At 38.8% G+C, this 24,515-nt stretch overlaps 1 protein-coding gene across 5 annotated transcripts in view; it reads right to left on the bottom strand.

The window, feature by feature from the left end:
• LDAH (lipid droplet associated hydrolase) overlaps positions 1-24,515 on the bottom strand; it is a gene marked incomplete at both ends in the record, with an annotated part of 81,549 nt that overhangs the window by 41,359 nt on the left and 15,675 nt on the right. For all 5 annotated transcript variants that reach the window (XM_079720976.1, XM_079720975.1, XM_079720977.1 and 2 more), the window contains one exon: positions 16,979-17,148. In XM_079720976.1, coding sequence (XP_079577102.1) covers positions 16,979-17,148 — 170 coding nt within the window. The remainder of the gene's footprint in view (positions 1-16,978; positions 17,149-24,515) is intronic.

Below are 24,515 nucleotides of genomic sequence, written 5' to 3'. Positions count from 1 at the left end.
GTTTAACACATGAATAGTCAGAAAACAAGTAGAAAAAAATGCGAGAAAAGTTTTCAGTACGTAAGGATGCCAGTTTCCCGATTAAAAAGGATAAACGGTCCAAGGAGTATCATCACAAAATATAATGGAGATAAACTGAAGATTCCAAAACTGTCCAGAGAAAAAACAGGGCACATAAAGAACAAAAAACTCGAAATGGAACACTTCTCAGGGCAAAGCCTGAAGAACTGGAAGCTAGGCAGCAGTGGTAATGGTGGCCATGGGGAGTGGGCGTGGCAGGCTAGCCTACTGCAGAGCCATCTGCCTGCCAAGAACAATTAGAAAAGCTGGAAAAAGCACTTTTTTAAAGTCTCTTTGGAAGCATCAAAGGCAGAGGAGATTTGAAGGGCCAAAATTCTAGAGAAAAAGGAAACTTTGAGAGGTGTGCTGAAACAGTTCTTCTCAGTTATTTACCAATTTGCAAGCAATGGCTATAAGGCCAAGAAGCTGAACAGTTTCTGAAAATCTTCTGTGGCTCAAGGGTCAAAACTTGGGCGTTTGGTGCCCATTAAAGAGAAGGCACCTGGGCTCTCAGTGGGAACTACAAAAGGGTTACCCCTTAGAAGCAGTGATGAACCAGGCCTCACAAAGATAGTTTGGATTCAGTCTAATTCCATATCACATTAAAGTGATGGATCCTCACTATAACTGCTAGTCAAAAGCAAAGGTAAATCCTCTCTGGAGGAAGACAGAAGCCTCGTATTGTCTTAATAATTTTTCATATATAATGTCAGGTATTCAATTTAAAAAGAACCTTACCAAGCAGTGATGGTTTATTTTCTGTGTCAACTTGACTGGGCCAAGGGATTAGCAGATATTTGGTCAAATGTTATTCTGGGTGTGTCTGAGAGGATGTTTTGGATGAGATTAACATTGGAATCAGTAGACCTAGTAAAGAAGATTGTCCTCCCCAGTGTTAGTGCGCCTCATCCAATCAGTTGAAGGTCTGAATAAAACAGAAAGGTTGAGTAAGAGAGAATTCCTCTGCTGACTGCCTTTGAGCTGGGACACTGTTTTTTCTTCCCCGCCTTTGGACTCCAACTGAAATACTGACTCTTCCTGGGTCTCGAGTTGGCCTGCTTTTGCACTAGAACTTACACCATCGACTCTCCTGGGTCTCCAGTTTACTGACTACAGATCTTGCCTTTGTCAGCCTCCATAACTGTGTTAGCCAATTCCTTATAGTTAGTCACTTTCTATGTATACACACATCCTATTGGTTCTGTTTCTCTGGAGAACCCTGAGTAATATACAAACATACTGAGGGACAAGGCAACATGACCAAAAACAAAGAAGGAAAAAGCAGAAAAGAAATGTAACTACAAGAGGCTTAGACACTAAAATTATCAGTTATGCTTTTCATTTATTTTTATTTCAAATATGTCACCTCTGAATTTTATTTTTTAAGAGTAAAATTGTACTTCAAAAAATTGTTGGCAGTACAAAGGAGAATAAAGTCAGACATGAACTTCAAAATAACTGTGATTAATATGATCAAGAAATTAAATGACAAGGGCTTCCCTGGTGGCACAGTGGTTAAGAGTCTGCCTGCCAATGCAGAGGACACGGGTTCGAGCCCTGCTCCAGGAGGATCCCACGTGCCGCGGAGCAGCTTAGCCCGTGTGCCACAGCTACTGAGCCTGAGCTCTAGAGCCCACAAGCCAAAACTACTGAGCCCACGTGCCAGAACTACTGAAGCCTGTGTGCCTAGAGCCCGTGCTTCGCAATGAGAAGCCACTGCAGTGAGAAGCCTACACACCACAGCAGAGTAGCCCCCGCTCGCCACAACTAGAGAAAGCCCATGCACAGCACTGAAGATGCAACGCAGCCATAAATAAATAAATAAATAAATTTAAAAAAAGAAATTAAATGATGAGATGTAGAATTTTAGGAAATGGCTAACTATAATAATAATAAAATGGAAATTCTATAAGCAAAAAATAGAATGAATGAAATTGAGAATTCAACAGATGGGTTTAAAAGTTTATACATAGCTGAAGTGAGAGTTAGTGAACTGGAAAATAGGACAGAATAACCAGATGGAAGCAGGGAGAGAAAAAAGAGTTATTGTGTGAAAGTTACACCTTAATTTTAAAAAAGAAAAGCTCAGGGCTTCCCTGGTGGCACAGTGGTTGAGAGTCCGCCTGCCGATGCAGGCGACACGGGTTCGTGCCCTGGTCCGGGAAGATCCCACATGCCACGGAGCGGTTGGGCCCGTGAGCCATGGCCTCTGAGCCTGTGCGTCCGGAGCCTGTGCTCCGCAACGGGAGAGGCCACAAGAGTGAGAGGCCCGCGTACCGCAAAAAAAAAAAAAAAAAAAAGCTCAGAGATCTAATAGGGAGAATCAAATAAATATGCAATGCCTGTAATACAAGGTAGAATTTTGAGAAAAAGGGTTATAAAGGAAGGACAGTAAAAATAACTGGGAAGAATCAGGAAAGAGTTCACACAGAAGTTTGCACTGAGATGACCTGAACAGGTGGATAGACACCATCTGTTAGGTGGTGGTAGGAAAAACAGAAAGGAAGTGGACAACAAGAAATAATAATAGTTAGGAAGAGTACTAGGTATGTACAGGGCAGGCGTAGGGACTACAACCGAAGGGGACAAGTTGAGGCCATCTCCCTCAGAGGACCTTGAGGAGAATTCCCCTTGCACCCAGATAATCAGAATTGTCCCTAAGATTTTATGAAATCACTTCTGAATCACTGTCAATCAACATTTGTGTAATATTACTGAAGTCCTAGAACTTTTCTCCTCTGCAATAGGCACAAGAAACTCCTCAGCATTTTTCTGAAGGTAGTAGGTTAAGAAAGAGGAAAAGCCTGAATCTCTAACACTCAGTTTGGCTTATACAGAAGTTCCCACAACTGTACTGGTGCGGAGATAAAATTATTTGTTGAAATGGAGTTTCTGGACTGTCTGCAGACTTCATTCATGCATGTTTCCTCTGGTCTCTGTATGACTGATAATGGGAAATGATTTACTGTCTGCTTTCCTAGGAACAGGTTGTCAGAAATGATGCTGGCTTCAGTCTTTATCCGTTTGTCAATATACCTCCCTGATACCTGATAATCTGGCTTCTTCCCAACCAAACACAATTGGTCTGAACTGGCTCGGAATGTAAGGTCTCAAAGCAACCACATTTCATTCTTGTGAAGCATCTTTCATTTAGTGCCTGCTAGGCTTTTTCCACTTCAGGGAATTTTTTGTGGCCTACATTGCATATTGTTCACAGATTTTCCATACTAGCAAGAAGGGAGGGTAAAACAGCCTCATGCACACAGGGTAACCGTGTTAAAGAGTCTTTTCCTTCCTTAAAGATCATATTCATAGTTCTCATCTCCACAAACTGATAGGCCTGAGAAGAATCTTCTGGCTGGAATCAACAATAGCCACAAAAAAACAAATTCACAGAATTCTGCTCATCTGTTTCTACTTTTCTTCTATGTTATCTCTTTTCTGACTGCTATGCTCCGTCCACTGAGGCTCTGAGAATCTGCTCTTCTGTGAACATCCAGTTCATTGGCTTAACAAGGTCTAAATGTAGCAAGGCACAAGCTATATTTTTCAGACCTGTATCCATCCAACTGCCAGGGTATTCACAAAGACAACATCTCTGCCTTAGCATGGGTCACTCACTCACTCACACCCCAGACCCTCTTGAAGTCCTAGCCACTGTGAAACTTGTAGTCCAATGAGATCTGAATAAAGTCTGCTTCACAGTAGCAGTAGGATGAATGATGATGCTAATCCCAACCTGTGGTTTTGTTAAAACATTCAAATAACGATCGTGAGGCAGGCCATCAAAATATATACCTAACAACAACCCAAATTATTTTGCAAAGGGGGGGAAGGCAGGGTTTATAAAAAAATTGCAAGGAAGGGGAAAAGCCTCGCTAATTGAGTAGAGTAGGATGAGTTAAAAGGCTAGGATGGCTGCTAACAACCAAGGGCCACTGCTGGTCTCGGGGGTGGGTTTTCCTGCAGAGAAACCGTAAAGCTGACATTACATCACCCTCTTACTTTCCCCTTGTGATTGTTGTCTCTTGCTGTGTAACAAGTTACTGAAAACTTTATCTCTCCTGAACCAACTTTCTGTTATGAAGTCATAAAATCAAACTGCTTTTTAAAAAAGGAAAGAAAATACATAACCATTAAATCATTATAAAAATACATGCCATTGAAAGAAATTTTAAGGACAAAAAATAAATAGAAAAAAAATCACTCCAAAACTCACCACTCAAACATAACCACTGTATTCATTTTGGTCATTTTATTTTCAAGCTTTTAAATGTATGTTTTCTTTGACATATAGTTGTACTCTATATTCTCTTTATATTTTAACATCCTTAATATTCTACAATTAACTTTCATGTATTACAATGTCTTTTGAAAATATAATTTTAATAGTTGCAAATTCCATATTCAAACTTTCCTTTAGAGTTGGACATTAGGATGTTTACAATTTTTTGATACAATAAATAATGTTTGTACACAAATGTGTTCTTTATTTTTGAGATTAGTTTCTTAATATAGATTCCAAAGAAAAGAATTAGTAGGTTCAAAGGCTATGAACACTTTTTATAGGAACTATTTTTTTTCTGGTAACACATGGTCATTGTAAAAGAGTAGAAACAATGTAGAGTCTCCAGCTCCTATATATACCCTTACCTCTAACCCCCACAGATAACCACTGTAAGCCACCTGGTATTTACCTGCTCAGACTTTCTAAAAATGCATAAAGAAGTATACACATACAACACTGAACTTTTTCAGTTAATAGGCAGACATTATTAACTACTACCAGACACTAGTTTATTAAGCACTGTGTCATACATTGTGTAAGTACACATTTTTTGATAGACTTTATTATCTAGCTCTTCTTCAGTGAATTATCTGTTCATGTCCTTTGCACCTTTATCTGAGAAGCTGCTGTTCTTTTTACTTATGTCCACAAATTCTTTATAGTAAGAAATTAACTTTTAGCCTAGTGGCTAAGAACATGGACTTTGGAGCCAAACAAATGTGGATTCAAATCCCAGAACAGCCCCTTATTAGTTGTCTACTTGATCAAGTTACTTCTGTCCTCCTAAGTCTCAGTTTCCTCATGCATAAAATGGGAAAAGAATAACCCCCTTCAAGAGCTGTTGAAAGAATAAGGTCCTTACATTATAATTATAGTAATATAACAGTTAATTACTTAACCTTTAATTATGCTAAATATCTATAAGGGAATTAAGTATCTTAAATACACCCTAATAAATAGTAGTGCAAAAACATCCCACGTGGGGCTTCCCTGGTGGCGCAGTGGTTGAGAGTCCACCTGCCGATGCAGGGGATACGGGTTCGTGCCCCAGTCCGGGAAGATCCCACATGCAGCGGAGCGGCTGGGCCCGTGAGCCATGGCCGCTGAGCCTGCGCGTCCGGAGCCTGTGCTCCGCAACGGGAGAGGCCACAACAGCGAGAGGCCCTCGTACTGAAAAAATAAATAAATAAATAAATAAAAATCCCACGTTTTCCTTTTTTTCTTATTAAATAAAAACAAAATTGAAAGGGGTATTGCATTATCCTCTCAGGTCTAAGCATGAAAACTCAAGGAACAAATTAATTACTTTTAAAATCATGAACTCTTACATCAAATCTCTTTGTAACAAATTATTCTCAGACCCATTGGTACCCTTCTTTAAACAATTTCACATTCTGTTTTAAGAGGCTACTTGTTGTTTTATAAAAGCAATTTGTGGTAAGTATGTTACGTCTCTCTGGATAACAGCAATCCTCAAAGGCACATTTACTTTTTTTTTTTACTGCTTTTCCTACCTTCCTGAAATTTACAAATATAGTAACTTTTATACTTGGGGAAAAAAGCCTCTAATTTAAAGAAAGATCTCACAAACCAATTGTAAAAAGACATTCTGAGGACTAAGAAAATCTGAATATGAACTGTATTAGATAATATCAAAGAATTACCATTAATTTTGCTAGGTGTGATAATGACATGGTAGTTATATAAGAAAAAGTCCTTTTTAAAAGATGCACAGTGAAGTTTTTAAGGGTGAAATATTATGAGGGCTGTAATTTACCTCAAAGTATTTGAGGAAAAAAAAAAAGAGGTAAAGATAAAATATTAGTAGCTATGTTAATCTAGATAATGGGTGCCTGGAGATTCATTAAACAATTTTTTTTTCTGTTTGAAACTTTTCATAATAAAAATTTTAAATGATCAATTTAAAAAAATGTCTCTTTTTCCTTTCCATTGATATTAGCTTAGATAGCTATATTCATGCTTCTGTCAAGATGGGTTGCAACTGAAGACATATACCTTAAACTGCTTAAACACCTCTCCCAGGCTATACCTAAGCTTCACCCTTACAAGCTGGAGCACCAGTGATCAGCTAAAAGTCCACTTCTGTCATCAGGAGAATATTCTCAAAATTTGTTACAATGCCACATACACAACTACTTCAGTGCCTAAACACAAAAATACTGACACTGGAGTTTGCTGGAATGCAGAGGGCCCCTACGAAACTTAAGATCAAGAACTTGCCCATAAAAGAGCAGGGCTTAAATCAGCTTCCCCTGACAGACCTCTGCTACCTTGCTGCTTAAATCTTGGATCTTAAGACTTCAAAGAAATGAGAATGAAATATATGGTCCCATCCCAGGCTTGAATTATGGAAATGAGAAAATACATCTTGGTAGTGCTGTTTCCCTATATCAACATCTTTACTCAAGGGGGCTCACTGTGCTTGTGCATAAGGTCATAGGTGCAAAGAGCTAGAATACATGAAATACAGAAAAGAAGATCTTTCTTTTAGAGAACTTGATAAGTATTCCTCCTGCTTCCAAGGAATGATATGAGAAGACAGAGATGACACGTATGGAAAGACCGAGGACAAATTTAATTGTCCATAACATCTCAGAATATTCTACGTTCCAAGCTTTTGGAAGAAGTTCTAGTTCTCAAACTAGAGCATGCATCAGAATCACCTAGAGTACTTGTTAAAACACTGACTGGTGAGTCTCAGCCCTAGAGTTTAAGATTCTTAAGTCTGGGTGGGGCCCAATAATTTGTGTTTCTAACAAGATCCCAGGTGATGCTGATACTGGTTTGAGAACTACTGGCTCAGATATATGAATCAAATACCTCATGTCATCAAGTATACTCTACTCACAACTACTCCTGGGCCAGGAAGAGGTGGTGATAAAATATGTTTAGGCAGTAAATGTAAGGCTTTCTCTGGCTAGTAGCCACTTCACATCATTTGTCCTACCTGTCCCTTTAAACACATCTCACTAACTCCCAATATATACTGGACCTTTGAGAGCATGGGGGGAATTTTCCATATCACGGATACACATATATTAAAATGGCTCAATATTTAAATCTGAAAAGTGTTCAGAAATTCTCAGATGAAATGCATTAGATAAAGTACTAAGTATTAACATGCATGAAGAACGTTCTATTATAAACCACTGTTTTCATTTTCTTGCAGCTTTCCAAAAAATTAGCCCTTTGTGGTGAAATTTTCCATGCTTGGTTTCAGCCCAAAGGTGATTTTTTTTTTTGCAAAGTTTGAGAAAAATATATTAAATAGTTTTTGAGTTATGAAAAATGAAAAAAGCCCACACAATTTTTCCACTTTCAAAGCAATTTCAGGATCTTTTTTTAATATGCAGATAACTAAAAAATGGCTGCATTTGAAAAGTTGAAACTTTCCATGTGTCTAGTTTTCAATAAGGTAGCCTGTGGGTAATTCAGAAAAGATAATGTGTGTGTGTGTACACATAAACAGATAACATATATATATTTAAATAAATGCATAAGTGATTAGAAAAATAGCATTTCATCATATTCAGTATGAACTTTCCTCAGAATAGGGGATTTGTTGTTTTCTGAAATGAAGAGTCTTTCACAAACCAGAGTAGTTGTCAACTGCCTGACCCCTGTGGTTTTCACACACTGGGGTTCACTAATGGGTTATGCAGACACAACTGTAGACTATAGTGCACTGTGTTTGCAGAATCTTCCAGTTCCCTTCACATTCGAATCTTCCTTCTGCCCTAGCTCAATTCTAGGATTCTGATTCACTGTCTTCGGAGTTTAATTTCTGCCCTTGGTCCATACCTCACCACCAGCTCCCTTGATCTTCTATGCTCCAGACGCTCAAGACATGTTCTCGTTTCTCCCAATTCTCCCTGACCTCCCCCGAAAGCATTCACTCACTAACTGCTAAAACCCTCCTTGTGTATTTGAAGACCTCAATTCTTAAAGAAATAACAGCAGAAACCTTAAGTTTAGGTTAAATAGGTTTTGATGGTTTGTCGAAGTAACTTGCTCTAATTATTTATAATCGTAACCTTCCTAACTAATTCACCTGAAGGCTGATGATGGAAAAGTTAGAGAACAGAATAGAGAGTCCTAGTTCTGCCATTTACTTAGCTAACTGACATGGATAAGACACATAACTCCTTGGAACTTCGGTCTCATCTGTAAAATGGGAAAAAATTAGGTTGTTAAATAACCTTGTTACATATGAACATGTTTTGTAAATTTCAAATGCATGTATAACTGTTAGTAATGACAATAACCTCAATTTTTAACTGTTTCAGGTCTCTGGGCTCAAATGAAGAACCAAGTATAAGGCACCAAAACACTTTTGCAACGATGTGAAGATTAAGAAAAATCCAATTTTCCTGGTTTTCAAGTGTGCAGGCTTAAAGGACAAAGAGAAGGAAATCTGCTCTGATAAACATTTCTATTTCTTTTTCATTTTCAGCATCTCTCTCTCTGCATGGGTTATTCCCCCCAGCATATGCTAAATTCTCTCCCACTTACAGGGAAAAGATGTTCCCTTGACCAGCTTCTTCCTTATCTTCTTGTCTTCTCCCCTTCACTGGCCAATTCCTGGATCACCTAACTTCCTGCAAGCTCCTTCTCCCATTATTTCACTAAAAATGTTCTCTCCAGGCCATTAATGGCCTTCCGATTACCAATACCTGTTGGGAGACCTAGTTATGTGACTTGCTGTGTCCAATGCAGTATGAGGAGTGACAAATGTCACTTCTTCCAGGCAGAGGTTTTAAAATGCTGCATGTAGTTCACTATTTCCTTTTAATTCTCTGCCATGAGACTGGAATATTCCAGATAGAAGCTATTCCATCAATCTGGATTCTGGAATAAGAGTGCATGGAGAGAACTACACAAGGGCAGCCTACCCTCAAAGGACTTATATCATGAGCGATAAACAAATCTTTGTCGTTAAAAGCCCCAGACACTGTGTTACCACGGCATAGTCTACCGCATCTTGACTAATCCACTAGTTGCAACCCACTGAAGGGAATTCAGGACCCACTAATAGACTGCAGCCAACAGCGTGGAAAATTATTATACCTTTTGCCTTCTTCTCTGCTTCCTCCTCTTCATCCTCCTTTCCACCAAATACAGTCACTCCCCTAATATACATCTATGACCTGTTTCTTTTCTCTCTTAACAATTTCCCTGGGCAAATCCCACATATTGTCTTCATTATTTCTCATTTGGACTAGCAAACTTGCCTATCACTTGGTTGCTCACTTTTTACTCTATACTCTCTCTCCATTTTATTTTCCTTTTCTTTTCTTTTTTTTGCGGTACGCGGGCCTCTCACTGCTGTGGCCTCTCCCGTTGCGGAGCACAGGCTCCGGACGCGCAGGCTCAGCGGCCATGGCTCACGGGCCCAGCCGCTCTGCGGCATGTGGGATCTTCCCAGACCGGGGCACGAACCCGTGTCCCCTGCATCGGCAGGCGGACTCTCAACCACTGCGCCACCAGGGAAGCCCTTATTTTCCTTTTCAATGAGACATTAATTTACCCAATGAATGACTATTATTATCACAGATCCTTCAGTGGCTCCTTGCTGTCCAGAAAACAGAGTGCAAACTCTCTTGCCTTTCCACTCTATCAGCCTAGGTTCTGCTATCCCACTGCTCCCTTCACACACACTGTGCTGCATCCAAATCCGACCACCCACTGCTCTCTTCATGTGCCCAGTGGTAAAGCCCATTTCTCTTCTCTTCATACATTTCCTACTGCTTAGAAGGCATAGCAACCCCCACCCCCCCAAAAAACCCCATCAAATTCTGTTTATAAATACTTCTAAATACTGACTCATCCTTCCTCTGTTCAAATACCAGCTCTTTAATGATGCTTTTTCTGATCTTCCCAGTTAGAAGCCACCTCTCTTTTTAAAACACTCAGAGCCTCACGGTACTTCCTCATTTTGCCTTTGGCTTCTTATCAATTAATCTAGGGACAGGACTCTGACAACAGTTACTCTGACAAATGAATTATCTCCTATTCTCCCCCGACCTCCAGATTATCTTGACTGTTGAACACAACTTAGTGACGTCATAGAAATGTTTCTCACAAGCATGTCTAACTTTGCAGATACGCAAGTTCATCAGAATAGTGTAAGTACACCACAGGCTCAATGACCTCATTACTTCCAGAATATTTGAATTTATTTTTTTCCTAATTTAGATGAGATGTACTCCTGATTCAACACATACACGATCTAACATACTATTTTGACTCTTTCAGTAAAGTTTTTCAAGCTTCTCAGCTGTACTTGTGGTGTGTTTTGAGTCTCTAAAATTCTGAGTATGTACACCACCACTGGGGATCCCAAAAGAAACAAAAGAAAGGTTTTTTTTTTATTGCTCTGAACAATAACAAAATCCATTTACTTAATTTTGTCAATTTTACTCTCATATCTTCATTTAAGATGTGTTCATTCTTACTTGAGACAAAATTCTAACATGGTTATCTGTTTTCTCTATCTGCAGCAAATTAGTAGCAACAAAGTGTAAGTAGGGAAGAGAAATGGCACCTAACACTAGGAGAGGAGATGGAAAAACTATAAAATAAACAGACATGGGAATTCTTTTTTAACGAAGCACTATCACCTAAGAAATTTCAGGACATAGGCAAAATCCCCTTAATTGTATTTTACCGTAGTATAGTAACAGTATCAAAATGATGTCCTTGAATCATTAGGGAAAAATTCTTCCATAATCAACCTACATTGTTGAAGAAGGCAGATAAGTAAAAAATATATTTTAGACAAATTTTTACCCAACTGGATAAAATAGTCTGGGGCTTAAAGGAGTCAGTTTAAGTAATGTGGAAATTTCATTTAGCGAGAAGATATTTTTGCCAACCAGACAGACAAAGGAAGGTCTATGTTATTGTGCATCTTCCCGAAGGAAGGCCAAATAACATAAAAAATTAAGTTTTGAAGGATCTGATACCCCTGGGAGGGGAGGAAGTATTATCATTAAATGACATATAAATTCTTAGAGGAAAATAATCGTTAAGTTACTTGAATTTCACTTCATGACTTAGTGCAGTGCTCAGTTAGGAACCAAGGGCTTTCACAACTACTGAAGCCCATGCTCCGCAATGGAAGAAGCCACCGTGGTGAGAAGCCTGTGCACCGCAATGAAGAGTGGCCCCCACTCGCCACAACTAGAGACGGCCCGCGTGCAGCAACGAAGACCCAATGCAGCCTAAAGTAAATAAATTTATTTTTTAAAAAATTGAGGGCTTTCAACTCCCAACCTTGAACTTTATGCAATTTATTGGCAAAATCAGATGGCACATTTTAAACATACAGAGGATTGATGTTGAGGGAAAGAAGATTCTAGATAGCGAGGGTAAGATGATTATTTTTTTATTCCCATGTCACCCCATCTGCCCCCAATTGCTAGAACAGTATTCATGGGGTCTCCTACTCCTTGAGCTGCAACGTAATGAGTCACGTGGAGCTAGCCGTGAACACTCCAGGGACATGCCATACTATCTGGAGTCTCTGCCATCATCCAAAGGTTGAGAGAACCATCAGATATCTTCATAGACTGTCTTTATATCCACAGCTAACATAACTGTACCCCACCCCTAGATTAAGACAAAGCCTTGGCTGGATCCTGGCAAGGCACTTTTCTCTCAGTTTCTACCTATAAAATTAAAGACGGGACTAGACTGTCTCTAAAAATCCTATGAATCGGAAATTGTGTTTATTATTTTCAGTCATGTCAGTACTATTTAATAATCTTCCGATTATCTATTTTCTTAAGTTTCTTTTTTAAGTTCTTTATTCTGGACATTACTGTCAAAATATATGAAGACTTTCTATAATTCTATGTACCAAATTTGCTTAAAGAAACAAACAAAATTTTTAATGCCAGATTTTTGAGTCAATTATTTTCTTTAGAATATGAAAAAATAAGTCAGACATTATGTCTAAAATATTCAGTAAGTCTCTTAAAATAATTTTAAGACCAAAGTTTCCTATAATTAGTTACAAAAATATTATAAAGAATTAAACCAAAATAAAACCAAATAAACCAGCTACTAAACTACACATATGTCCTTAAAATCTTATAGGAGTCAAATATTCCAGTAAAAATAACAGAGAGATGGAAACACAAGTTTCTTATTATCACACTTCATATGTTGTAAAACATAACAGCTAACTTATTTTTGGCAAAATGATTAGGGATTGCAACACTCTGGCTAATACAAACTTATTTGATTGTCAAATGCATCTTAAATGGAGTGTGTCATGCTAACTTCAGGCATGCAGGCACTGTGCCATCTTAGAGTAGCCCAGAGACACTGAAATTTCAACACTTCAGCAGGGGTCACACCACCAATATTAACTGGGCCAGGTGTTTAAGCCAGGCGGGGGCGGGGGGTGCGTGGACTTCAATAATGTAGTTAACTGAAACCAGATAAAGCTTTTGAATAATAAAAAAATCATACAGATGTTCGCCCTCCTCCCTGGGTAACCTTTGTGGACAATTTATTATATGCGTTATTTTCTAGAGTACACCCTTTTTAAGAAAACACACTTTCTCATGTCTCTCTGAAAACTCTATAATCACAGTATGACTTATGTCTTCACAATTAGACTAGGTTAAGCTCATGTTTCATCTGCCTTTTTCCTTTTCACCACTATTCCTGCAAGGGTAAGAACACCTGAAAGCAGAGCCTTAATTAGAAAGTTATAGAGCTGAGGAAGCTATAAGAAGCTACATTAACCTTAAGATGCATTGTACTGCTTTCCCAACAGACACTGCGAATGCAAGCCAAAAAAGAGAGATGGGTTCAAAACAAATGTGTTGAACAACTGTTTTCAAATATGCATAAGAGAAATTATACATTACATGCAGAATGGATGTGGAGCAAACAAACAAAAACCAAAAGGAAAGATCTCTGATTAAGTTAACAAACTGAAGGACTCAGAAATGGTTACTTTCTTCCCTATGTTTACAGTAGTGTATTTGTCAGGGTTCTCAAGAGAAACAGACTATATATATGGATACAGATAAAAGAACATTTACTATAGTAATTGGCTCACACAATTATAGAGGCCAAGAAGTCCCACACAACATGCCATCTGCAAGATGGGAAACAGGAAAGCCAGTTGTATAATTCAGTCCGAGTTCGAAGACCTGAGAACCAGGGGAACAGATGATGCCGAAGGCTTGAGAACCTGGAACTCCACTGTCAAAGGGCATGAAAAGATGGCTGACTCAGCTCAAGAAGAGAGAAAGAATTTGCCCTTCCTGGGAGTTTTTGTTCTATTTGGGTGTCAACAGATTGGATGATGCCCGCCCACAAGGGTGGGGGCAGATCTTTTTTACTCAGTCCAACTCAAATGCTAATTTCCTCCAGAAAAGTCCTCACAGACACACTCAGAAATGTTTTACCAGCTATCTGAGTATCCCTTAGCCCAATCAACTTGACATGTAAAATTAACCATCACAAATAATAATGTTATTATTATTTCAAACATGCAAGTACTCTTTTTAAAACACCTGGAACAACTAATAGCCAAAAATTATATGTCATATCAGTTTGCAACATTTTATTTGACAGGACCAAGTTACTTCCTACACCAGGAAATAAATTCAGTATTTTAACTTATATATTGATATATACCTATATATCTACATGCTTGATGGTACATCACACAAGTGAAACCCTAACTGTAGTAGTGGTGGGGTAGGCAGCCTCTGACATGGCCCCCAGTGATCCTCACCTTCCAATATTCATGCTCTAGTGTAATCCCCTCCCCTTTAGTTTGGGCTGGAGCTAGTGATTTGTTTCTAACAAAGAGAATACTGTAAAAGTAATGAGATATCATTTCTGTAATTGGGTTACAGTCTGTGACTTCCATCTTGCCAGCAGACTCTTTCTCTGGCTCTTCTCCCAGACTTGCTCTCATGGGGCGAGTTAGAAAGGCCCACATTCTAAGGAACTGAGGGTGGCCTCCACCCAACTGCCCCTGATGAACCAAGGCCCTCCGTCCAATGACCCTTGAGGGAGTGAATTGAGGCAGATCCTCCTCAATTCAGATCTTCACATGAGACCACAGCCCTGAAAGACACTTTGATTACTGTCTTGTGAGATACCCTGAACCACAGAACCTAGCTAAGTTGTGACCAGTCCCAGGTCCACAGAAACTGTGAGAGAATAAATGTGTATTGTTTTATGCTGTTAAGTTCTGAGGTAACTTGTTACACAGCTGTAGATTCCTAACACAGTAGTTAACTTAATTACTGAGCCAGTGCTTTCAGTCATTTCCATTATAATAATAAGAGCTAATACTTATATGGAACTTTTAAGTTCTAGGCACCATTCTTAATTCTTTATATAATTCCTCACAAAAATCCTTTGAAGAACATATTACTATCCCCCTTTTACAGATGAGGAAACAAAGGTACAGAGACTCAATAACTTGCCCAAGGTCACCAAGACAAAATATGACAGCAAGTATCTGAACGCAGGTGTCTTATTTCTAGAGTGAGGACTTGTGGCAACTGTGCAAAGAGAACCGCTAAGGGCTAAGACTGGACACTATGGAAACAGTAACTTATAACGTGGTACCAGAGGAGCTTTAGAGGCACAAAAGAGATTAGAAGCCATGCAAAATGCTAAAAACAAAAGGAAAGCCCGTTTTCTGATTAAGATGCCTTATCTAGGGGGAAAAAAAAAGAGTAGAAGCAATAATATAGTGAATGGAATGCAATCTAGAATTTATTGAATTCACACTTAGAAATGAAAAATATACTTTCTGATACCCAATGTAAGAAATTAACAAACTCCATTTGGTATTAAAAACCACACCCAAGGAGGCTATAGTTGTACTTTTCCCAAAGGCAATTAATTATAAGTAAGAAGTAAGTGTGTCAAGCTGGCGGGGAAAGAAGCAAATTCCTAGCGAGCTCCAAGACTCCACTGCAGATATTTTACCACATGGAGTGAGAAAAGTCAATATCCTAGGATAGGGAGATTCCAGGAAGGAATCACTGCCTATCTTGTATTCAGATTACCAGGTTAAACAGCACTCCTTCATGATCTCACACACCCTCTATTTACATAAGAAGTAGGTATCACACCTATGGGTTAGTCTGTGTCCTCCCTTAGACTTCAGGCTCTCTTACCTCAAAGACTATTTTATTCACTGGGATGTCTTCAAAACACAGCACAAGGCCTGATACATGGCAAATGCTTAATATAAGTTTGTTGAATGAAGAAATAATTTATGTTGTGAATCACATTCATTTAATGGGTCATTTCAATGGTATATGTCAGTGAAAGTATGAGGTTTTGTTTTGTTTTGAAGTGCTGTATAGTTCACTAGCTTTCCTGGCACTTTAAATAGGTCTTTATATCTCCAGTGTCTCACTTAATATCTGGCACATAGTGGCACCCAGTAAGTATTTGTGAATGAATGAATGAATGAATGAATAAATGAGTGTCTCAAAAAGGCTGCCAAGCTATAGAACAGATAAGGATTCAGACTTATGACTAAATAAAGATTTAATGTTCCTTAAGAATAACTGTTTGCCTATCAACAATGGTGATAATAATAATTTTTCTTCCTTTTGAGGGGAGGCATGAATATTTGCAATAATACTCTCCATAGACAAGATTATTGCCTCAGCCCTAGTTGGTGACTGCTTTTAAATATTCCTTTACAGGGACTTCCCTGCTGGCCCAGTGTTTGAGAATCCATCTTGCAATGCAGGGGACGCTGGTTTCATCCCTAATCAGGGAGCTAAGAGCCCACATGCTGTGGAGCGACTAAGCCCACGTGCCACAACTAGAGAGAAGCCCGCACACCGCAACGAAGAGCCTGCATGCTGCAACTAAGACCCAATAGAGCCAAAAAAAAAAAAAAAAGAAATATTAAAAAAAGAAATATTCCTTTACCAAAGACAGCAAGTTGTATGTAACTTAAGAACTCCAGGGGCTTCCCTGGTGGCGCAGTGGTTGAGAATCTGCCTGCTAATGCAGGGGACACGGGTTCGAGCCCTGGTCTGGGAGGATCCCACATGCCGCGGAGCAACTAGGCCCGTGAGCCACGACTACTGAGCCTGCGCGTCTGGAGCCTGTGCTCCGCAACAAGAGGCCGCGATAGTGAGAGGCCCGCGCACCGCGATGAAGAGTGGCCCCCGCTTGCCACAACTAGAGAAAGCCCTCGCACAGAAACGAAGACGCAACACAGCAAAAATAAATAAATTAATTAAAAAAAAAAAAAAAAAAAAAAAAAAAAAAAAAGAACTCCAGATAACCCTAGATTAAAAAGCATTTGTTCAAATAAAATATTGTAAATTAACTATACTTCAATTTTAAAAGAAGAGGCATTTATTCAGAAAATTCCTACCTCCTTCAGCGTTATTTTTTGAAACATTATGGGAAATGTATGAACATACACTCACACAGGCCCACAGTAATATAGAGGTAAGGATAAAGGCAGCTACCAAGTATCCCTCTCTGTGTTTTATTTATCAATTCAATACGAGACAAAAAAGCAAAGGAAATCTGAGAGGATTTGTGCGAGTGCCCCCTGAGTCATACAGTCACCCCCTGAGGCATACTTACTGGGAGCTCAGGGGCATGCTTCAGAAGCTGAAGGGAGAAATAGCAGCCTATGGAATGGCCAATGACCACAAGTTTCATTTCCTTTGGCACATGAGTTCTCAGGAAAGCTAGTTTGTGTTCTACTTGACCACGGAGTCCATAGATGTCCTTAATTTCTTGAGCATTTGGATCTAAAAGAAAAAATATAAGTTATGTTTTCATTCAATCACTTCACTGGGGAAAATATCTAAAAAAAAAAAAACAACCAATAACAATAGCAGTAGTTATCATTTATTGAAAGCCTACCATGTGCAAGCCACAGTGTTGGCATTTTATTTAAATTATATCTTCACAACAACCCTGGAAAGGAAGTATTCCTATCTTCATTTTATAGATGAAAATCCCAAAGCTCACAGGCGTTAGGTGATAGATTGGCAGTTACATACCTGTTAAGTGGGACAGGTGAGATTCAAACCCAGGTGTCTGTCCTCAAAGCCCATGAACTCTCAACTATTCCATGAACTACTACAGTTTAGGCCACTGGTTCTCAAACTTGAGTACGCATCAGAATTCTCTGTAAGGCTTGTTAAAACACTCATTGCTAGGCCTCACGGTCAGAGTCTCTGATCCAGTGGGTCTGGGCTGGAGCCCGAAAATTTGCATTTCTAAGTTTCCAGAAGATGCTGATATTGCTGGTCCCAGGACCACACATTGAGAACCACTGGTTAGGCTAAGTTACATGATTAATATATAACCAAGAAAATTCATGACACTGCTTCATTATTTTAGATAATCTTTGTTTAAAGAAGTCAAGACTGAAAGGCATAAGTAGAAATGTTTTCAACTGTTCCTTTTAACCAGCACAGTCCTGACCTGAAATATCCTTTCTTCCTTTCACAAATGAATGTCTTTAAGATTCTTCAAGATCTACTCAACACTTTATCTAGCTAATCTGCAAGAAAAATGAATGAGCCTTCCTTTGTGTTTAACTAGTATTCACTTCTTATTATAGCACTTTATCATACTTGTATAACTGTTTCCTCCCTGAGACTGCGAGCAACTTGAAGGCAAGGTCCATCTTTCATTTCTGTGTCCTCTGTGACTAGCACTCAGTAAATATTACTGTTGAATGAAAATATGAAATGACTAGACAATCTGAGGATGCTGCCAGCTCTGATATTCTATGAGCAGAGAAAACTTCAATAGGCTTTCCCTATGAACATATATACAACCCCAAGGACAGGGTGTAATATTTCAAGATATCACAAGGTAGTCAATTGCCTTCAAGGTACTGATGCAAACTATAACAAAGGTACCCCAAACTCATTAGGAAGAACTGCTCTTCAGTTTTCTCTGTACATGCTGGTTTGTCTTCCTTCAGTGCTCAGCTTCCCCTTGTTAATCTGGCTAACTCCTCTTTATCCTTCAAACTCTCAACAAGTGTGACCTCCTCTGAGAAGCCTTTTTATGATTCAGTAGATGAGGAGTAAAGTAGACTTCCTTTCCGTTTCCACCACATCCCATGTTTGTCTCACCACACTACTCCTAATTTACTTCTGTACTTCCTGTCTTGCTTATCTCTTTCTCCAATGCCTGGCATACAGTTATTGAAGTGCTTTTTGTTGAATTAATGAGGCTTAGTTCCCCATTTCAGGGGTACTACTGAAACAGGAGATTTCCCAGGTGAGACATGTTCTGCTTTAACCCTTCTTCCCAGGTCAGCCTAGAAGTCATTCTCTATTTAACAAGGAAGTTCCCCAAAAAACAGAATTGCAAAGACACAGAATCTGGAAATTTGATTTTCGTAGGGCCTCTGATGGCTCCAAATCCAAGTTTTTATTTATTTAATATTCTATTTAGGTTTGAGTTGTTCACATTCCACTACTCTCTTGTATCTTCTCTGATCACCCTACCCAGGAGTGATCGTATTGTTCTGATACCCCAAAACAAATACCCATAATATTTGCAACCCAAGTTCTTTATTTTTCAAAATATACAGCTTTTGAAAATGTTGAAGTCTTCCTTTCATTGGGACAGTATGGTGTAGTACAAAGATCAAGGGCGTTGGAGACAAGATAAATCCGGTTCTGAGCTTCCCTGGTGGCGCAGTGGTTGAGAGTACGTCTGCCAATGCAGGGGACACGGGTTCGTGCCCCGGTCCGGGAAGATCCCACATGCTGCGGAGTGGCTGGGCCCGTGAGCCATGGCCGCTGAGCCTGCGCGTCCGGAGCCTATGCGCCGCAACGGGGGAGGCCACAACAGTGAGAGGCCCGCATACCGCAAAAAAAAAAAAAAAAATCTGGTTCTAACTCCCAGCTAGGCACCTTACCATGTGACTCCATGCAAATACTTTAACCTCTGGCTTCAGTCTCCTCATATATAAAACAGAGATAGTAATTCTAGCCTCCAAGGAATGTTCCTTGCGTAACACTTTAAAGCACATAGGAAGTGTCTGGCATAAAGTATTTGACAAATGAAACTTATGATTGCTATCATTTCAATTCCTGTCATTTAAGGCCTCCCTCAAATACACACTTATATGGTTAGAGCAAAGAGAAAGAAAATGAGCTAAATACAATAAACATTTAGAAACTTCATTGATACTAGAAATAAGGCCCTAAAACATATTTCAGATGAACTTTAATGACCATTATAATCCAAATCATTATTGAAGTGAATATTTCAGAGGTAAGTCTGGCTTTACCTCTGGGAATTGCTCAGTAGATTTCCAAGATAAACACACTACTTAGTGTTTTCTGAAGTAATGAGATTAATGGGGAAAGTACTTTCTATAAATAAATAATCAATGATAGAAAATTTCAATGTGCTCTCTGGATATTATTTTACTAGCAAAAACTAAAAGCTAAAAGAATATCTATATACTGGACTGTATATTCTATACTTTCTCTCCTATTATGATTTTAATATACTCTGAAAAAAATTCTAGGAATCAGTTACTTACTCTCCATAAAAATATTGTAAAAGAATCACATTCAATTGTATCAAAATCAGAGTGATAATATGGAAATGATTTATACCGTTCTTTTTATAGGGAAAATGTACTCCAAGTTACAATCAACTAAGTATATTTGGAAAGTAAACTGTTTCTACACTGAAAACTGCCTGAATTGATAGATGGCAATCCAAGTCACCAATTCTTTATCAATATATGGTCCTGAATATGCTACTGACAATTGCCTTTTAGAACCCGAGCCTGTTTCTTAGACCCATCTCAATGGAATTCACTTCATAGATCATTTACTGATTCTGGAGTTTATTTCAAAAGGTATGTATAATCTGTTCCTAAGTAGTCCTTTGGAGAATTAAGTAATATCAGTACTTCACATTTACTTTTCACCTAGTTGTTCAAACTGATTGATCCAGTTATTAAAATTCTGTCAACTCTGGATCAAAATATCATGCATCCTTTATAGCTTCAGGAGACAGGTAAATCTGATAACTATTATTTTCTTCCATTTCTCATGAACTAAATTGACTACTCTGACAGAAAACAGTGACTAATTGGCCCATGATAATATTGAAAACACAGATATAAATACAATATACTCCCTTGTCTTTAAGGAGCTCACAGTCTAATAAGAGGAAACAGAAGTAGATAAAAACATTATTACAAAACACTGAAGTAAGTATAGCTCAAGCATTTCCTTGAGAAAATAAGAGGGTTTTATTGGATCAGAGTAGAAAGGTAATGCCCCTTTGTTTTTTGGGTTTTTTTTTTTTTTTTTTTGCGTTACACAGGCCTCTCACTGCTGTGGCCTCTCCCGTTGCGGAGCACAGGCTCCGGACGCGCAGGCTCAGCGGCCATGGCTCACGGGCCCAGCCGCTCCGCGGCATGTGGGATCCTCCCGGACCAGGGCACGAACCCGCGTCCCCTGCATCGGCAGGCAGACTCTCAACCACTGCGCCACCAGGGAAGCCCTGCCCCTTTGAATTCATAAAAAGTACTATGCCTTTCTCCAAATAAACCAAGAGAGATATCTGGAAAATACTATTTACTACATGCAAATTACTATAACTGTGTAATTTTAACTACACATTTGAATACTATCACAATGGTCTAAAATTAACAACACAGATTTTAACAACACATCCACATATATGTTTATCTAGATACACATTGAATATACATGCATAAGTTTTACTATATATTGTCACACAAACAGTATTTACAAGTCGCCAATGACCACAGAGCTAACAAGACCAAATATTAGGGCTACATGAGCCTTCTGCTAGGACTGAGTCTGCAGACAGAAACTCTCTAAATCTTACACCAGAAGTTTCTCAACTAGTGAAGTCTTCCATCCTGCTCCCATCATTACTCCAAAGCTATACCTTAATAATAACTTTAATAAAACAATTTACACGTGGAGATTAAAAGGCTAAAAATAGCACTTCATATTTTAAAGAATGCTTTGAGCAAGATGAATATACAGTTTACTCTTTAGGTCAAGCTTTAAAAAACACACAAAACAGTATCATGTATTGTTTAGCATTACATATACATAACTAAAAAAGAGAAACGAAATTTACTCTAAATTCATGATACTAGAATGGCATAAAAGGCATAAAAGTGTAAGGTGTAATTTTGGACACTGCGATGAGTACTGTACCGGTTTGTGGTTATAAGAGAGATGGAACAAATAAGGTTAGAAAGGAAGGTTGAGACTAGATCAAGTAGAACCCTGAACATCACTGAGGAGTCTGGACTCCACTGTGTGAGCATTGAGAAGATGCCCAAGGATCTCAAAGGGAGGGACAACGATCCGGTCTGTGTTACAGGACATCAGCTACAATGCTTTTCTCCCTCCTCTTGTCTGCTTCTTACTTCTGTCTTCCCTGAGAATCTAACAGTTTGCTCGATTCTTAACTCTTCTTCTTGCTCTACCCTTTGGTTTTCTGCTTCTTCCTACCTACTGAGAGACTTACTTGCTTATTTCTAGTGACTGAGAGCCCTGAGACTTGACTAACTGTCCCTGCCTCGGGACAATCTAGTCGTTCCCTGTAGCCTCCATGTTCTGCCAATCAGAGTCCTGGCAAGAGAAAGCCCTACTGGTTTTTCTCTTTCTTTCAGTTTTGGGAGTGGTTTAATGATTCTCGGGATAAACATGACGCAAATTCATCATTAGTTGAAAGACTATGTAATTTTTTTAGGTAATGTTTTACCAGTTGAAACTAAACCACTATGATTTCTAGCTTTTCTGTTACACGTTTGGAACAAATGACAAAATAGTTGATAATGAATCTGCCATCAAGTAAGCTGACTCCATAGTAAATCAAAGCCAGAAAGAGTTTATACTTCTAATTCCTCAAATTTTCTTTTCACACTTTTTTTCCTGAGTCACCTCCTTCTGACACTGGTGAACATCTGTTCTCCCAATTATACCCAATTTATGATTGTGATAATGTGGTGCAACTAGAATATTACTTCCAACTGTTCATAATTTTAACATGTGCTAATATGAAGCAAAACGTACTTTCAACATTTGATGTGTGGTTATAGCTTATGTCTTTTCTCTCAATGATTACATATTTTTCACACCATATTTTGCATGTCAGAAAACCTGTACTTTAGAACAATAATCTTGGATGATGAATAATATATCTGTCCTGCCTATCCATTTCAGTCTACTGTAGCATGCATTTATAAACATAACCTTCAATTTGTAAAACGGATGAAGGCAGAACTGTTCTGGTTGAATAGGGGGGACTAGTGAAGCTCAGAGCCCCATGTGCCCTTTATAGAACTTTTGGGCTACTCACAACGCAGATGGAAAGTCACTAAAAGGCAGCATTTTCATTTCTTTGTATACCTCTGTAGCACCACACATAATAATCTAGTAGGTTGTCGATAAATCCTGGATGATGGATGAGTTGCCCTTTCACCCCTCTCTAGAAACCACAGCTTCCTTTGGCCCTGTGGTGGCCCTTTGGGCTAATGCCTCTAGATGGCACTGTTCTCATTAGTAGCAAAGGACCCAGGCTCTAATTACTAAGTCATTAACTCAACAGCACACAAGCAGCCTAAGCAATAAGCATACTCAAAATAAAGTTATAAATAATATGTCAATTTAAAACAAGAATTAGACATTTCTCAGAAATTCAGACACAATAGATACTTTCTGCTGGTTTTCCCCACCATTGTTTACTGGTGAAGATCTATGGCAGGGCTTCTGAAAATGTGGTACCAGGACCAGCAGCATCAGTATTACTTAGGAACTTGTTAGAAATGCAAATTCTCAGGTCCTACCCCACTTGTAGTGAATCAACAACTCAGGAGGTAGCATCGAGTAATCTGTGTTTCAATAAATCCTCCAGGTGATTCTGATGCCGGCCAAAGTTTGAGAACCCCTGATGCAGGGTTACTCTTTGAGTCTATTTTCAACTTTCAAAGTTGCTACTCATGTTCTGCTCAACGTTTGTTTTGTCTTCAAGTATGACTTAAGAGCTTATTGTGATAACTGAGTTGGATGTTGCTTTCATTAGGTAATTCAATATATAGCTTTTATTATGATGACCTTTCTCACTGAGGTAAGAATATAGGAATAAGACATGTTAGCTAATCATCACTGAGTTTGAACACCATGAAAGGAGAGGTATTATCCTTCATGAGTACTATGAGGTATTTCCACTACTTCCTAGCTCCTCCTGTCCTTGGTTATCTCTTCTCTTGCCAGAGTTAAGATAACAGGCCAGCAAAACTGGTAGCTTTTCAAGATTTAGCATGTTAAAACAAGCCTGTTTTCTAAGAATTCTTTTAACATCTCTGTTTTCCAATACCACATAAGATAGCCAAAGCACATTCTAAGCAGACGTACAAATTTCCTGACAGAGGAAAAACTGTGGTATTAAAACCCCCGAATTTCTTTGGGTATATATGAAGAAATAACTCAATAAATATGTATCTTTTAAACTATTTCAAGGTAAAGCAAGTATATACTATACATTTGATTCACATTCAGCCACATTTCTGTGATAGCTGTTGAAATAGACGTTTTTAATCAAGGCAATAAAATCTGTATATTCGGTTTCACTTCACAAAATCTCTCACTGCTAGGTAATCAATAGTTGCTTGCCTTTCAAAGCATACCCTAGTCTTTAAGTGTAAAAGGCTTGAAAGTAAATTGCATTCAGAGAGGAACACACACACACGTGCACGTAAACAGATAGAAAAAGACACTATGAAAAGAGGCACTTTGAGGTATTTAGGCAAGATTTTGCCATGAGTTGCATAGTTTCATCTACACTCCATTTATCCTGTCCCCCTTACAAGTCATAGCAGGAAAAGGGTGACAGACCAGGGTACAATCTGTGACCGTGGAAGGGCTAATCACTAGCACTTTGCACCAGCCACCTGAGATGACCCACCACAGGACTAGAGCACTGACCTCAGGATCACAAGCGCTGGCTTCCTGTCCGCGTTCTACCACTCACCAGCACAAGGTCATGTAGCTCTGTTGGGCCTTACTTTACTTCCTTGAAAAATAAGGGTTCAAGATGGAATTTAATGTAAATACTTTTTTTTAGGTTGATTTTTTAA

The sequence above is a fragment of the Hyperoodon ampullatus genome (assembly GCF_949752795.1).
Source record: "Hyperoodon ampullatus genome assembly, chromosome: 15".
NCBI classification, from domain to species: Eukaryota; Metazoa; Chordata; class Mammalia; order Artiodactyla; family Ziphiidae; genus Hyperoodon; species Hyperoodon ampullatus.
The sequence above is the reverse complement of the archived record's forward strand: the minus strand, read 5'-3'. Positions and strand labels throughout refer to the sequence as shown.